We start from the raw sequence: 17,039 nt of genomic DNA on the forward strand, positions 1-17,039 counted from the left end.
AGAACTCCTGAGTGAGGGATTTCAGGAGTTTCAGAGTTTAATCAGAACGCAAGGGAACACTGCAAAGGCTGCAAAAGCAAGGAGAGAGGGCTGGCAGAAAGTTGCTGACAAATTAAACTCGTAAGTAATTTAATAATAATAATAATAATATATTGGATTTATATAGCGCTTTTCAAGGCACCAAAAGCGCTTTACAATGCCACTATTCATTCACTCTCACATTCACACACTGGTGGAGACAGCTACGGTTGTAGCCACAGCTGCCCTGGGGCAGACTGACAGAAGCCAGGCTGCCATATTGCGCCATCGGCCCCTCTGGCCAACACCAGTAGGCGGTAGGGTAGATTTATTATATTACACTATATTATCCAATATTATATTACATTATATTATATTGTTATATTATATCCTCTTTCACATTAGAGCCACAACAGGACCCACTAGAACATGGGAACAAGTAAAAGTGAAATATAAGAATATTCTACAGAATGGTAATATTTATCACTTATATTGCTTTTCGTCTCTTGGAAAGAGACCCTGAAATAATCTGTTTGTTTGTTCATAACAGCAACCAAGAAAAGGGCAGAGCAAAAAAAGACAGGTGGTGGTCCTGCACCCCCTCGTCAACAAGTTGGTTAAGTAAATAATATCCTCACGGGAAAATCGATATCTCTCAATGAGCACACTGTCGCGCTGAGCTAAAGGATCCTGTCTGTCCCGCAATATATGCTGAATTCTGAGGACTCTCCTTATCAATCTTGCACCTTCCGCAATGGGTGGCTCGCGTAAACGGACAGGACATGGCTGCGACAGACTTCCCAAATCCACCTTGGCTTTTATAGCCGTGGTCTCTCATCTTGATTACACGAAGTAATTTACAATTACTACTCTGAAATATGAATTACATCTGTAATAATCACATACATGTAATAGAATGTTAATAGTACATTTCCCTTTTTTAGGAAATGACCTGTATGTATCTGTGTGACATCAATAAAAGGATCAAGTGCTGCATTATCTTCAGTTACATTGATGTTATTTATTTATCGCTGTTGCTTTCGTATAAATGAAGCGGACATACCTGCGTGGCCGCGATCTAATCCTGTTTACATAAAGTAAACCTGCTCCCGAGCAGGTTTACGCTTACGGCTCTGTTGCTATGACAGCAAGTCCCGGATGAGCTTCGGGGAACCGAACGATCCAAGATCACGCGAAATCGTCAACAATCTAATCCAGCTAACTTACTTAGCGAGGTACGAAGAACAGGCCCCAGTACAGGCCAACCCATCTGCCAGTCTGCTGCTGCAATTCTTTATTCATCCTCTACTCTAAAAACACATTTCCAACCCAGAATGAGTACTTCACTCTTTCCCAGCTGAGATCCCAATTCTCATCCCAGACCACTGCAGTGGAGGTTTCCCTTTGATGGAGTCAGCAAAACTGTCTGAAAAAGAACCGTCATCTGAAAACAAAGGCTCTCTCACCTCAGAGTAGTCTGTCTCAAGCATCAACTTATTTGTTTTATTATGTGTTATCAAATTTGTTAGCTTATAGGTAAAATATAATTTGACATGTGCAAAGTTCATATAAGGTCGTGAAGGCTTGGATTGTTTACTTCAGTGTTTATTGTGTCCACTTCTTCAGTATTTCCGGCCACAGTTATTTGCAGTTTGAGTATCACATGTTGGGTCTCGTATGGTTGGCCTGTAACACTTTTAATCTCTATTTGGAGCTTACATATTTTCTCTCTATATTACCAAAAGCTTTACCACTCTGTACTGATACAAATTCTGTGTGTGTGAGTGTGAGAGTGTGTGTGAATACCCTGCAGTCCTCAGCGATAAGGCTGAGATTGAGTTTTCCCCCACAGAGCCATAGCGTCCAAGGAGTGTGTGTGTATGTGTTTGTGTGTGAAGACATCAGGAAACAGGCAATGTAAAGAGCTTGTATCGCTTTATCTAGCCTATCCGCCAGAGTGTATGTGTATATGTATATGTGCTCTCAGACTGGTGTAGTGTGAAAGGGAGCTTGCTGGTTTGCTTTATTCGGTATTGTGCGCACGAGAGGATGAATCCTCAGGGCTCGATTCACAGCTGAGAAAAGTAGGTATTTTTCTGTGGTATAGCTGGATGCAGCTTTTAGACAGCCGTGCAGTGAAATGGAGACAAAAAGTGAGAGCAGGCGAAACCAGGCATTTTAAAAAGAAAAGAGAACATGTGCCGTACCGCTGCCTGCTGCTTTCATTCTGGCTGGCCTGTGAAGGGACGTGTGAGACAGGTTGGTTTTGGTGCTAAGATCAGTGCCTTCTCCCATGCAAATAGGGAAAAAGAACATTTAACCAGGAAACACATTACAAAAACAGAATCAGTTAAAAGAGAGGAGGCACAAGAGAACCGAGAGGGGCATGGTATGTCAGTGGTATCAACACAGCAAGGAGGTGAACCAGCCTGATATTCACTGACAGCATGGTGCTTCCATAGCAGGCAAAACCCATCAGTTTTTGTTGGAGGGAGGGCAGACAAAAGGCTGGAGCATCCCCAACTGTTTAGTTTCCATATCTAGCAGTCAGTGACAAGGCTTTCCGGCAGTTCTTATTTTTAACACACGGTCCTCTGGTGAGCAGCTTGCATCCACACACACACACACACACACGCACACGCAGGGCCATGTCACTGATTGTATAACTCTTATCACCTGGTCTGTGGCATATTCCCAAATTCTAATTTGACTGCTAGCCCCTGGCCCAGAGCCCATCTCTGAAAAGAAGTACAGCAAAAATGGCTTCAGCGCGGACCTTTGATAGGAAATATCAGGAGGGATTTTACAGCAGAATTCACAATGAGGAATTCAGGAGGGACCCACTTCTAGCTTCTTCTGGATTTATATAAACCTGACACTGTGATGGGCCATCAGTTTAACCCTCTCCCAGCACTTTATGAAAGTTTCAAAACAATAAAAAAAACAATTAAACTCAACCTCTTTTTTCTTTCTTTCTTAAATTCTGTCTGTCCACAGGAGTCTCCATCAGGGCGGAGGAAGGCCTTGGCCACTAGCAGTATAAACATGAAACAATACGCCAGTCCGATGCCCACACAGACAGATGTCAAGCTGAAGTTTAAGCCGCTGTCCAAGAAGGTGGTGTCAGCCACGCTGCAGTTCTCCCTCTCCTGCATTTTCCTCCGCGAGGGGAAGGCCACGTAAGTTTTTGTTTTCTTATATTATGACCCACATCCTTCGGAAGTGGTTACACGTTGCGATATTCAGCAGTGTTCTAAGTTGTTTGTAACCCTCACTAGTTATAACATTAAGTCTGATGCATGTAGGAATAATACCTATCAAATTGGGCCCAACACCCATGTTCACTTCTTCCTTGTTCTGTTGCCTTTGCTTGTGTTGAGTTAATCAGTGTGTCGTTTCATGTTTCAAAAGTAATTTAAGCAAGCACATAGTGAGATCGTCATGTTCAATTTTGCTGTCTTTAATCACAAGACCGTTACAGCAGTCAACTTTGAATGTCTCACACTAGTGACTGATTGGAGCCACAGATATCCACATGACTCTTTCACATTGGTCACAATTAATTTTGGACAGTCTGGCTTCATTAGGCTCTAATTTAGAGTCTAGTAATGAAGAGACTTTTATCCACTGAAGGGTATGAAAGGATATTTTTTTTAAAAGTAATAAAGTTGCCAAGTTTGCAGCAAAGAGGACAAGTAAAGCTGTTGATAATCCCTGCTGTGAGTAAGAGAGTAATTTGTGTTACCCTTTGCAGACCAGTAACACATGCTTGGTATAAAAGTCTAGCTAATACCCTTTTTATGTCACTTCTAACCAGAGGTGACTGAAAATCTAAATTTTCTTTGTTAATCTGTTAGAGGGTGAAATTTTGCTTTTTGTTCCATTTATCAGTTTAAATTATAGGTACATACAGACACACACACAGACACTTGTCAATCATTTTAAGATATTGAACCATCTTTCATTTGAAGACATGCTTTCAGTCAGTGTTTTCTGTTTGTTATTCATTTTAATTTGATGGCAGCAACTTTCATTTAAAGATACCCCTCCCCACACACACAAACACATATACACTGAGCATGAGCAAAGCGGCGAGGCCTTTGTTGTGTCGCGGATGGCGGGTCGATGGCGCGTAACCCTTGTTAACCCTTCGGGGAATGATGTCGACCACACACAAACAAACTCCATCACAGCAGTTCAAATGAGCCCATGGGCCTGGGAAACACCAAACACAAAGAACAGAGAGGAGAATACAGCGATTATGATGGAGCGGTGGTATCGAGGGACTGTGGGGAGGGGGGCGCACAGAGGACTACATAAAATACAAGAAATGATGTAGAAATGCATCAGTGGGGCAGAGGCTGGAGTCAAAACCAAGCTTTAAAGAAGCTTTAAAATGTGAGGGAGGGGTGTTAAAGTTTTAGGTGTAAAAATGGTCGTCTGGAGTGAAGAAATGATTGAAAGAGATGGATTTTAAATGTATGTGGGGTGTGTAGGTTAAATTGTCCTATCTGTCTTGATGTTTTTCAGCTGCATGTATTTCTCTATCTATGTGTATACATTGTTTTGGTTCTTGGTTTTTTTTGGGGCTGGTGGGGTCCAGTGATGAGGACATGCAGAGCCTGGCCAGCCTGATGAGCATGAAACAGGCGGACATTGGCAACCTGGATGACTTTGAGGAGGAGAATGAGGAGGATGAGGAGAACAGGGTCAACCAGGAGGAGAAAGCTGCTAAGATCACAGGTAAAACACTGGAGGAGCACTTTTTTATTTTGCTTTGTAAGATCAAAGATTTATCTGCTGAAAGTCATTGAAGTTGCTTTTGGTCATTTGATCAAAATCCCCAAAACGCCCGAAATTTCCCAGACTTCCTGAAGAATAAGCGCGGGACCCAGGCTTCATTTGGGGCATTTACTTTGCTTCTTGGTTTCTTTGTTTTCCCCAATTTATGCTTGCTTGTGTGTGTGTGTGTGTGTGTGTGTGTGTGTGTGTGTGTGTGTGTGTGTGTGTGTGTGTGTGTGTGTGTGTGTGTGTGTGTGTTTTTCCACAAATAAAAAAGTGAGAGTTTGTAAATTCATGAGCTTTATTTGCCGTGTATTGTCTGCTTCAGGGCGTTTTCTGTTGCTTTGACTTTCCCACATCCTTGTTACCCCTCGTTCCCCTCGTCTTGTATTGGTTGCACTGGCAGACTGACGGTGGCTTGGCTCCTTCCTTACATCCATGATTCATTCTACGGTCGCATGTACGGGCCGCGCTGCTTCCTGCTTTGCTTAATCCAACTTTTCAAAGCGCCACCTCTTCATGTTAAGCTTCATTTTTTCTCTCCTTTCTTTTTCATGCTCTTCATCTCATTTATATGTATATGCATTGAGCGCCTACAGCTACGCTTCACTAGCACACATCTCTGAATCAAAGGATGGGCCGGGCTGCCAAAACTCGCTGCTGTCATATTCTTGCCTGAATGGTACCTCCAGAGCAAGCCAGCAAGCAGCCCCAGCAATACTAACACTAGGCTAACCAATGCATACGCTGTAAAACACATGTTCTCTTTTGTCTTTTTATATGCTGTATGTAAATTATGAAACCTCAATAAAACTCTGTGTTTATATAGGGTTGTTAGTCATTGTTCAGTATTACCTCTTTATTTATCAGTCTGGAACCTGAAGCTCTGGAGGCATGTCAGAAATGTTATTTTAAAGTAGATAAAGTTTTTTTCTTTTTAGCTTTTGGCTCTGTGCATGCATTTAGCACTGCAGTGCTGATGCAGTGTTTCCCACAGAACACGGTTTCCTCTGCAAATATTTTATAACTGAGCAATAGTGAGTCTCTACTCCTGGGGATAAACGTCTTCCACATCTTGGATGGCAGTGAGTGATGACAGTTGTTGTTCTGCTCTGGAGCCTTCAGGAGTTTGACATGTTGGTACATGAACCAGTTCTCCATATGCTGCCAGCTCTGGTTACAGTGAGAAAGAAAGACTTTCTTACTTAGACCTGCTGGAGTCTAAGACACAGGGTAGAGCATGTTCAACCCCAGGAGAAGAGACTGTAGAAATGGCTGAATGATATCCACCTTCAAGTGTACACTTTACAGAGAGTCTATGGGAACACCACAGTCTGCTTGTTCGGTGATGATATAATGATGCTCTTTCCCGGTCCAGCGTTGAACGAGGCTCTGTCCTTTTTAATGTGCTGCAGTGCTTCAATTCTTGTTTTTGGATCCAACCCCCTAAAAAACTTTTAACCCTTCAGAACATATTCTGGCGTTGAGATTAAGCTTAGTATCAGGACAAATCTGGACTGTTTTAAACTTTCAGTAATGTCCCAGAGCTTTGTTTGTTTTTGGGAACTGAAGGAGTGTTTGGACCTGGATATTGCTACTGATATGAAACGTAGCAAACAACTAGTTGCCCAGCAAAAATTGAGCAGCACAAGACAGGACGAGCTAGCTATTTATCATTAACAGGCAGTCATAAATATACTTGATTGAGGTGACCTGCCCAGGTAAAGTTGGTGTGGGAAACACTGCATTTGGCTGTTAATACTATAAAGTTGTGAACTTTATAGTGTAGACCTTACCAGCTAAATGGTTGATCGCAGCGCTATTACTAACTAAAGCATGCACATTCACACTAGTGTTCCTCTTTACTAATCTGTTTGTACTTGCAGACTTGTTAGTGATAGAACTGATGATAATATAAACCAAACCAACAGTCTGCACTCAGTTATTGTGCAGTGTAATGTGCGGTGTGGATGTGTGTGGACATTCTGGATGGTGTGTGTTATATTTGCCTTGTTCACTGCTTTTCTTCCTCCCTCCCTTCCTGTATGGACCTGTCGTTTGCAGAGATAGTAAACCAGTTGAATGCCCTCAGCTGCTTACATGGGGATGATGATGATGATGGTGGTGTTCCCAAGCGAGCACGCAAAGCAACAGCTAAGCCTGCTGCTTCCTCCCAAGGTCTTTTTTCACCTTTCTTTCACCCCTTTTCATCCCACGATTCTTCTTTTATTGTCTTGTGAGCATTGTGTTGCCTCTTCCTACCCCTCAGTGTCACGGTTTATATCTACATATTTATTTATATTTTATTTTTCCTCCCATAATGTTCTGTCTCCCCCTCTTCCTCTCTCTTTGGCTCTACCCTCCCTTATCCCTTGATCCTTCGTGACATTGGTATTGTAGTCGTGTTGTGTGGTACGATTTATCTTCAATCATGTGGTGACGTGCAGTACGTGGTGTTGTGAACACATCAGTTGGTGTTCATCCTTTTGGTTCCTATTGTTTCTCTTATTTGACAATGTGACCTTTCCCACTCTTTTACTGCAATTGGTAGTGAACCAAACCAGGTAAAAAGAAAAGAAAAGAAAGAGACCCTTTTTCCTCTTTCAGGTCAAAGCAATATTTGTGTTTTCAAAATAGAATTAAGTATATTTATTTTAAATTGAGAATATTTAGCCTATGATATTCTCACGTGATCTTAAGCTAGATAAAAAAAAAATGTTTTTTTAAAAGTCCGACCAATCTGTCTATAAAAGTAGAATAGTTAATTTAAATTTGGCCGCTTTCCCCTACATGCTCGTCTCCTTTTGCACTTCTAAGTCAGGTTCAGTGGCCCCTGGGTCATACCACCAGTGATGTTTCACACCTTGGCTAAATTTAAATAAAGTGTTTTGTTTTTCTTTTTTGCAAGGGCACAGTTGTAAAACTTTTTCATCTTATTAAAAATCGCATAAATAAGGGCTTTATGCGAAAGCTTTCCCTTTCTCCTCTGGGCAAATAACTCCAGTCACTGGTTCAACTGGAAATTACATCCTGTTGGCTAACAGTAATATACAACAAACATAGCTTTGTACTCTCAAGGTTTTCTGAGTTTATTTGGGGTCTTCCAACATTCTTCTCTTTGGATAGGAGTAGTCACAAACCCTCTCACAGATTTAAACACACTCTTGGACATGTGCACTTGTCATGGCCTAAAATTGGCCATGAATGTTGTGAGTTAAGTGCTGTTCCTCTTATCAGCCATCACCACTTCACATAGCCACACTACATATAGACCCAGGACACGTAGCTCACAGCACAGTTTTTCTTTATACTAGTTCAGATTTTCATGTTTCTCAGCAACATTTCTTGGCATCTACCTCAGGCACATTTACACTCTTTTCAAACTGACCCACACCCTGGCAGCATGCGATTGAACTACAGTGAGTATAGTGAAGATAAAGTACACAAGTACCCCCTCCAGCTGGGAACTCCATAGCAACACCATGCTTTCGCCACAGTCTCCCACAGTAACCCTCCATACCACACAAAATTTCCCAGAATGCCACTGTTGTATATGCTCTGAAGAAGGATGAAATGGTTGAGGAACAAAGGAGTTTAGGCAGTGCTCCCCAGCAAGCGGGATTTCTTATCCAAGACTGAATGGTTCACTCCGAAGTGCAGATTTTGGTGCATTTGGCTTTGTGGCTGTTTGTTCATTGCATTTTGTTGTGTAGCTGTTTTGACTCTGTAGTTTAATTTAAAATAACTTTTTATTGAACTCTTTGGCAACAGAGCTGATTAATAAGCTGAACTTCCTGGAAGACGAGGATCAGGATATGGCTCCCGCCATGAACAACAATCCTTTTGATGAGCCCGATGTCGACCTTCATCCCAACCATCTCAACCCATTTGATGATCCTGATGAGGAAGGTATGTGCAGCTCTGCCAGCTTCTGAAGAAAATGCACTCAACTTCATTTTAATATATAATAATTGTAAAAACTTGTAAAACGTGCCTGGCTTTGGTTGCGATCTTCTTGGTGTTGCTTTGGGAAAAGTCTTTGGGATGATGAGCAGTGTGGCTTTAAGGTTCTGATGTGCAGATACCATGAATGTGTATAATCCTCTGCAACTGTATCAGGCTTCAATGCTTTCAGTCAGACACCTAAACCAATATTTTTGTCTGACCACCTGAGTGGACAGGTATTTGTTTTTGAGTGTCACGCTCTCACATACATAAAAGCACACCTTTGCTGCCTATTTGCTTACTTAAGATGTCTTTGATCTTCAGCCTTAAATCCTGGATTTTACTTTCTCAAGTGCATATTTTTACGTATGTACATGTGTCCTTTAATGTCCTTATCATCTTCAACAAAGGTTTACTTATTTTGGGGACGATGCAGTTGCTGTTTTAATTCAATAGTGGCTGTGTGTAGGATTTGGTTGTCTTATGTTGGCAGTGAAGGCAGCATGAAGCATATGTGCAGGCACCACCCAGGAGCCCACACAGGGAACCTGGATCCTTAAAATGTTGAAATAAACTAAATATTATCCACACAATTTATGAAAAGTCAAATAGGCAGTTAACCTTCTAGGAGCTGGCATCCACATATGTGGACATCACATTTTGGGTTGTCTAGACCACAATACTAAATTTTACTGTACAAGGGCCTGATATCCTCTTCTCAGAAACTACATCAGGTAAAAAGATAATTCTTTGTTTTTACATTCATCAGGTCCCAATCAGCCCAAATAGCAAAGAGAAATAAAAATGTATGCCATGAAAGAGTTCCAGTCTTAGGAGGTTAAGGCACATTTATTTTGTTTCTCTCTGCTGTCTGTCTCTTCAACATACTGAGATCACAAGCTACCAAAGCTCATGTCAAGTCTAGGAGTAACATGATTTATACATGCTGTCAATGCTTTCTGTCCTCTGTCAGAGCCCCCTGCCCAGCCGGTCCTACGACCGCGGGCTGACGACAGTTCCTTTTATGACCACGACGACTCAAATCCGTTCAACGAGCCAGATGAGCCAGAGACACAAGCATGTCCGGGGAACCCCTTTGATGAGCCTGACCAGGACACAGACCCTCAGCCAGATCCAGAACCTCCCAAACCCAGGCAGAGGAAAGGTGTCCGGCCCGTTGACATGAGCAAGTACCTGTATGCGGACACTTCTCACAACGAGGAGGAGCTCGACAAGTAAGATTTTGTTATTCATTGGACAATTGTTTCAATGTCCAATGAATTGTTTCAAACAATGGTGTTTGTTTTTTGTTTTTTTGGGGGTTTTTTTTGCATTTGATGACACAGTAACTTTGAATTATGAGGCGTGAACATGCTGTTAAGTAAAGAGCATGCACCTTATCCTGTGCTATTTTTCTTTTTTTTAAGTGTCATGTTTTATTGTTTTATTGACCCGAGACCAGTGATTGAGCTTATAAACTGACTGGGAAAGTGTCTACTGTGCTGAAAAAGTGACTATAGGGCCATTTTCCCATAGACTTTTACACCGCAGAAAATTGTTGTGCAGTCAGAAGAGTCGCCCCCTGGTGGCAAATAGAAAGCATGTAGATTTAAGGGTTTCAGATCACTAGCCTCAAGTGGCCATTGGAGGAATTGCACTTTTCTTCATAAGTAGCGATACTTAAAGCGCTCTGTTACGTTCTCGATTACTGCTGGCAGCCCGAGTCCTGCAGCTCCCCCTCCTTCTAGAGGAGCACTTGTAGGCACAGCTCCCCCCTTCCAAACAGGGCAAAGTGACGAGGCAGCTCTTTCAACAGGAACAAGGGCCCTGTTGTTTCACTGCATTCTTTAACCTTGTCTCCCTCTTCAGTCTTCCACCCGTCCTCCCCATCCTCTCCCTCCCATCAACTTGTTGCCCCATACTTTCCCTCTTTCTCCTTCACTTCCTCGTAGACTCTGCTCATTTTTATTTCACCTTGGAGCTCCTTTACGCTTGCTCCCCACCCTCCCATTCCCTCTTCCTTGTTCCTGTTCCGCATCATTTCGGTTCATCAGTGCTGTCAGCTACTTTGTAAAGAAGAAAATATAAAGATGCTTCTATCTGTTGTTGAATTTAAAGATATGATGAATGTGGCAACGGAGGCGTTTTTTTGGTTATTTGTTTACTTTTTTTGGTATATGCTGCATTTTTAAAATTTTTCATTTTAGTTAAGTTTGGTGGCTGTGTTGTGCAACCCTTACTTATAAATATTTAATCTCAGTGGAACTTCCTGAAATTAAATAAATGAACAAGAAAAAATTTAGTCATTGAACGCAGCATAAAAAGGTAGCTTGTTGTGTATGTGTGAATCTCAGTTTTTACTGAAATGTTAGGCTATTTTATACTTAATAGGCTGTGTCACCTTCTCTAAAAGCTCAATATAGACTTTATCTTGTGATAGTAAAGGTTGCCAACCTTTAGGGGTTGAATCTTAGCTTCACACTGATGTGGGGATCCTTCTGAAGTGTTCCCATCAGTGAACCGTTTCACCAATAGTGTGTGACCATCTCCACAAGAGCAGCCGTGCCCAAATTGTCAATGTAAACCCCTTTTTGCCACTGAGCGAAGCCGTCACACAGACAGGCGTAGGTTTCACTCCTCTCAGCTGTCCAAAGACAGACAGGAATTGACTGGTGTGTTTCTTTTTCTCTCTCTTTTACATCAGGAGCAGCTCACTGCAGAATAGAAAGTTCAAGAGGGCAGCGCAGTGTTTTGACTGCAGCCCTTTCACATGTCTTTTAGCCAGCGATGGTCTGTTAGAGCTTTTCTATAGACCTGCCTCCTTTTCTTTTCTTCACTTCCCTCCTTTTTTCCCCCTTCTATCACTTTGCAGTAGGACACTGAGTACCTCCAACCTTCTCTTTCACAGATACCCAGTCAATCAGTTTTTCCTCTCACCCCCTCCTCCTCCTCCATCCAATTCTCTTGTTTGTTTAGGACTGCTTGTTGCATGTTGAGTGAATGTCTTAAGGCCGTGCCCCTGCTTTCATTGCCACCAGCATGCCTGTGTATTGATAACACTGTGGTATGTGTATGCGTGTGTGTTTTGGTGAGTGCTTGTGCGTGTGTGTAATGTAGTCAGTCGTGCTCTGGCCTGTCTGTCAGTAGTCCACCTTGGGTAGTGAGGATATGAGGTCACACAGTCCTGACCTCAGTGCACCTGCATCTTCTATTAACTTACCACTTTCTGTGTGCTGTTCATTGTGCTGCACCATACCTTTGTTTCCCTATTAATGAATTTATAGTTAGATCCTAGGATGTCTTTAAAAGGTCCTAATGGTTATTATAGGTCATTATAAACAAAATGTTTAATGATTAGGCAAAATATATACATATTTTCTAATGTTTTCTTGTATTCGACAACCTAATTTTACAAGATAAAAAATTAGGTTTTATATCTTATATAGCTTATATCAGAGGTGTGGACTCGAGTCACATGACTTGGACTCGAGTCAGACTCGAGTCATTAATTTTATGACTTTAGACTTGACTTGAAAAAATGTTCTAAGACTTGTGACTTGACTTGGACTTTTACACCAATGACTTGGGACTTGAATTGGACTTGAACCGGTTTACTTGAAAAGACTTGATATTTTACCCCAAATATAAAATTTAACATGCATATTATATAGAGATTGAAAATGTGACGTCATTCACGGGTAGAACCGCAAAGGATTCTGGGAACTCGTGGCAAGCGGTACTAGCGCACGCAGGCTTTCAATTAAAATCAGTTACACAGCGATAAAAAGAAACACAAAAATGTCAAGAAGCCGTTGTATTATTAACTGCAATAGCCGGTCGCATGACAGCCACGGGAAGCCGACGGGTAAAGAGATCGGTTGTTATCGGATTACGTCGTTGAAGAGAAATTGTTCGAGCCATGTTTCCGAAGTAACAAAGACGCGACTGGATTGCAGCCATTCAAAGACCAAATATAACGTCCCAGAACACTCCAGCTCACAGGTTAGTCTGCTCCAAGCATTTACACGAAGGTCAGTGTTTTTTAGTAGTTAATACGTCATTTTCATAACATAATTAGTGATATAGGTTACAAGCAAGTCTGGCGCTGAACAGAAATTGTCGCGCTATGCTCCTTTATTTATTGTGCATAAATAGTGAATTGTCCTGACACAATATTGCGTTTCGCTTCTGTTATTATGGTACATTGACAAAAACATATACTTTTATTCACAGGATAAAACAGTTGTTTTGTATCACTAATTGCCCAGTACGATTACAGCATACAATATTATTGTCACTGCTACATTTCTGTGATGGGTACCAGAAATTATTTCCACTACTAATTAATTACCGTTGAGCTCAAAGGTCCTATTAATAAACGGTTAAGGAATGTGTATTTATGACGACGATTTGTGAGACTGGTAAACTTATGATACGTACGATGGTCTTTACTTTCTACACGGTGCATTTCAAGGTCCTGCACCCATCCGGCGGTAAACTGTACCTGGGCTTGTTGCAGTGACCTGAAGTTACTAAACTTCATGAGTGTGTGCACTCACTCCAAGAACCGTATGATTATAAATATGCATATAAATATGCTAAGATGAGATAGCTGACTTCATCTAACTAGCAAATGTTGTCCAGGCTACGTTGGTGATACAGTTTTTTTTAATGTGTATGATATTTTTGTCATGCGATTTTAAAGCTGGTCCTACAACCGCATCCAAGAATAACATGCAGCTTATCTCAGAACTGTCGGTGAAAATTATTCTTGGAGCTAAGTTTAATTGAGCTGCATTTTAAAGAGGTGCAATTTCACAATGTGTGTATATTTTCTAAGTTCACTATTTTGTCATGTGTTGAGAAAAACACAGATTTTAAAATTACATGGTCTAATATTTACATTTAGCATATAACTGCAACATTTTTTTTTTTTCATTTTTTTTTTTTAAAGACTCGAAAGGACTTGAAATTCAAAGTTTCAGACTTGTGACTTGACTCGGACTTTTACACCAGTGACTTGAGACTCGACTCTGACTTGCCTGACATTACTTGAGACTTGACTTGAGACTTGAGGATAAAGACTTGAGACTTACTTGAGACTTGCAAAACAATGACTTGGTCCCACCTCTGGCTTATATGTCTGTCTTTGAGATGGTTTATGTTAACTTTATTGGCATTTTGGAGCCTTTTATGCTTGTGTTGCTGCTGTAAGTCAGGAAATTTAGTTTTATTGTATAGCCCTGAATCACATGTAAAGGTTTAAAGGACTTCATAGGGAGAAGAGCACATTAAAAACACGAGAAAAAACAATAAAGTCACTAACACATTAAAATTCAAAAATGGACAAGAAAACAAAAAAGAAAATATTATAAACTTGTATTTAAAAATGAGAATAGGAAGATTTTATAGCTGCTCTAAATGTGGCTGAACAGTTAGTGTGGCCATTATCAGTGCTTTTTTTCCAATTCAATTCAGATTTATTTATATAGTGCCAATTCACAACAACACAACAACGACCCCAAGGCACTTTATTTTGCAAGGTAAAGATCTTGCAATAATAGAGAAAAAAATCCCAAGATCACAGTATGCCATGTAAGCAACAGTGGGGAGGAAGAAATCCCCTTTTAACAGGAAAAAATCTCCAGCAGCGCTATCCTCCACCCTCCAGTATCCCCAGTTCTGCTCGTTGAAGAATATTGTGTCTGTTGGTTTAGCTTTTTAAATTTATTTTTAAGATCAGGAGGATCTTAAAGTGCGAGTCGGGATATAACTGTAATATTTAAGACTTTATATATATAAGTATGAATATTTTAAATCATTTCTGTAGGATCATCAAAAACAGTGTAGCTCTGCTGTTCTGAATAAGCTCCAGCCTAGTGAAATACTGTTTTACAGCTCATTCTTTTTACAAATTCGATGGATAAATTACACCAATCTCTCTTTTCCCTTTTTTTCCCAGATCCAACCCATTCTACGAGCCAAGGACATCGAGCCCTGTGCAGCAGGATGCTGGTGGCCCCTCACCTGATGTGGCCAGCAGCCAGAAGAGGAGAGCTCCCCCACCCCCGGGCACTAGCCCTGGGCTTGGCCCCAGTTTACCACCCCACAAACCCACATCTGGCCCTGATGGGGAGAGAGCCCAGCCCGTCGGGCCCAGCCCAGTGGCAGCAATGATAGGGAGAGAGCTGGCCTCCTCTTCCCCCAAGGTACGCAGTCCTTGCTGAAATGTAAAAAACTTGATTTATCCCCATGTGATGCATGTGAAAAATACAGAAAGAAATGCACTGTGGCTGTGTCTGCAGCGTATCATTACTTTCTATTGTGAGAAATATACCTTTTAGAATAAAGCAATTTTAAGATTTTGATTTTAACTTTGATCTCATCAACTACTTGTCGGCCTCGCAGACTCTTAAGTTCATTTAATTACATTTAATTCAAATCTCTGAGCTTGAACCCCAAAATTCAACAGATCTCAGCTCATGTCTACTTCCTGTCATTCACTCTAGCTCGTCCGTGCAGTATGTTTTATTATAAGTGAGTGAGTTGAAGCATTTTGAGTGTGTTGTGTGTGTATGTGTGTGTTCGCAGTAGTGTGTCCACATCCAGTGGTCCTTACATTAGCTTTTTTTCCGCCTGCACAGTCTCATCTCCTGCACCATTCTTTATGCTCATGAAACTCCCCAGCTCCTCATTTGAATATAGGTATTTGTTTATTGGGGTGTTTTCATATGTTTATTTATTTATTTAAATTAGGTAAATCATGGCTGGGTCTAATTAAATGGCTGATGGTCACACACACTCACGGCAGGAGTCAGACCACTGGTGGGGAATGATTGGCTGGGGGTGTGGGGATGAGTGGGGGTTAAAATTGTGAGTGTGTGTGTGTGTGTAGGGGCTCAATGAGCCTGTGTAGGGCTTAAACACAGGGGGCTTAACTACAGCAGAGCGATCACAAGGGGGTGTTGACCCCCTGTGCCCATGCACACACATACACGCAAACACAGTACAGTTAGTCATACACACACATAGACACACACAGGTCCCTCCTCCCCATGCAGCTGGCTAGCTGACTGTTTTAGTGTAGCTGGGCGGTGATGCTGGCCGTCCATGTAATTATGGCACAGTGCCTTTATCACCCAGCTGCAGTTGCCTGTGACCATGGGTGAGGGGGCCTAAACCACTTTAATTACCCAAAGCCAGTGGCCTGTGGTGGGCCACACTTCGCCAAGAGATGCCCCTGCCTCTGGAGCTTGGTGTGGAGGGGGCAAGGTGGGGTTTAGAGAATGAATTGTGACTGAAGAGGAGGGGTGAAATGAAGAATATGCTGAGGATAGTGAAGGGTTATAAGACGGCAGAAAAGAGAGGGAACATTTCCAGGGAATTGTGGAGAGAGAGCGCGAGAGAGATGGGATGTTCACAGTAAACAAGGATAGGCCTACAGGGTTTGTTGGCATATACAGCTAGTGTGAATAGGGTTTTTTTTCCCTCTTATTCACACCCAGCACCATGGTACACACCACAGCCTACACATGGGCTGTGAGATGACCTTTGAATGTATGAAGTCAGGGAGGATTAAGAGGAGACATCCTCACTATGAGAGGCCACGACAAAACCAACACATCATAACGCTAGGAACGTGCACAGAGTGTAAATGTATGCATGTATCTTTTCTTATAGTTTCCAGTGTGCCCAAGGCTCAGTTCTGTGAATATGTACTCGGGCAGTTATAACCTTCCCTCAAAACACAGCTAACCTCCGCCTCTCCCATATAAGGCGTCTACTCTTCATTCATATTTATTTTACCAATGTGGGCAAATTGTATGTAGGGCTGAGATAAACACACACACAGAATTCAGTTTAATCTCACAATGTGAATAGAAATTGATATCCAGAAAGCCACCATATTCAGTTCTACATTTACAAACCTGCCCTGAAGGGTTAGTATGAGTTTTTCTTTTTTCTTCTTTTTAAATGAAATCTTGTCTTTGGTAACCGAAAGAGATTAGCTTGTCTCGTTTCACCATTACATTTAACACATTTATTCGCTGCAGCAGAGGAACAAGCTTTAAATGGCTGGTCACTCAACAAATAGAAAACGAGTTTAAGGGTCAGCGCCTCGAGCAATGCTTCGGTGAAGATATTTCATAAACCTGTAAAAACCAAGCAAGAGTTCTAACAAGAAAATACAAGGCAACTACAGTCATGGAGAAAGATGTTTGCATTCACTCCAACAGATTTAGGATTAAACGTTTTCTTGGATGCAATCTCATCCTCCTTGTCATTGCATTAAA

At 41.6% G+C, this 17,039-nt stretch overlaps 1 protein-coding gene across 5 annotated transcripts in view; it reads left to right on the forward strand.

The window, feature by feature from the left end:
- The window catches only part of ehbp1 (EH domain binding protein 1), a 171,230-nt gene that overhangs the window by 56,024 nt on the left and 98,167 nt on the right, over window positions 1–17,039 (forward strand). For all 5 annotated transcript variants that reach the window (XM_085427306.1, XM_085427307.1, XM_085427308.1 and 2 more), the window contains 5 exons: window positions 3,016–3,197; window positions 4,622–4,761; window positions 8,572–8,709; window positions 9,719–9,980; window positions 14,708–14,954. In XM_085427306.1, coding sequence (XP_085283432.1) covers window positions 3,016–3,197; window positions 4,622–4,761; window positions 8,572–8,709; window positions 9,719–9,980; window positions 14,708–14,954 — 969 coding nt within the window. The remainder of the gene's footprint in view (window positions 1–3,015; window positions 3,198–4,621; window positions 4,762–8,571; window positions 8,710–9,718; window positions 9,981–14,707; window positions 14,955–17,039) is intronic.

This window comes from Rhamphochromis longiceps, linkage group LG13 (assembly GCF_057381845.1).
Source record: "Rhamphochromis longiceps isolate RC_006_pf linkage group LG13, R_longiceps_female_GT1.1, whole genome shotgun sequence".
Lineage (NCBI taxonomy): Eukaryota > Metazoa > Chordata > Actinopteri > Cichliformes > Cichlidae > Rhamphochromis > Rhamphochromis longiceps.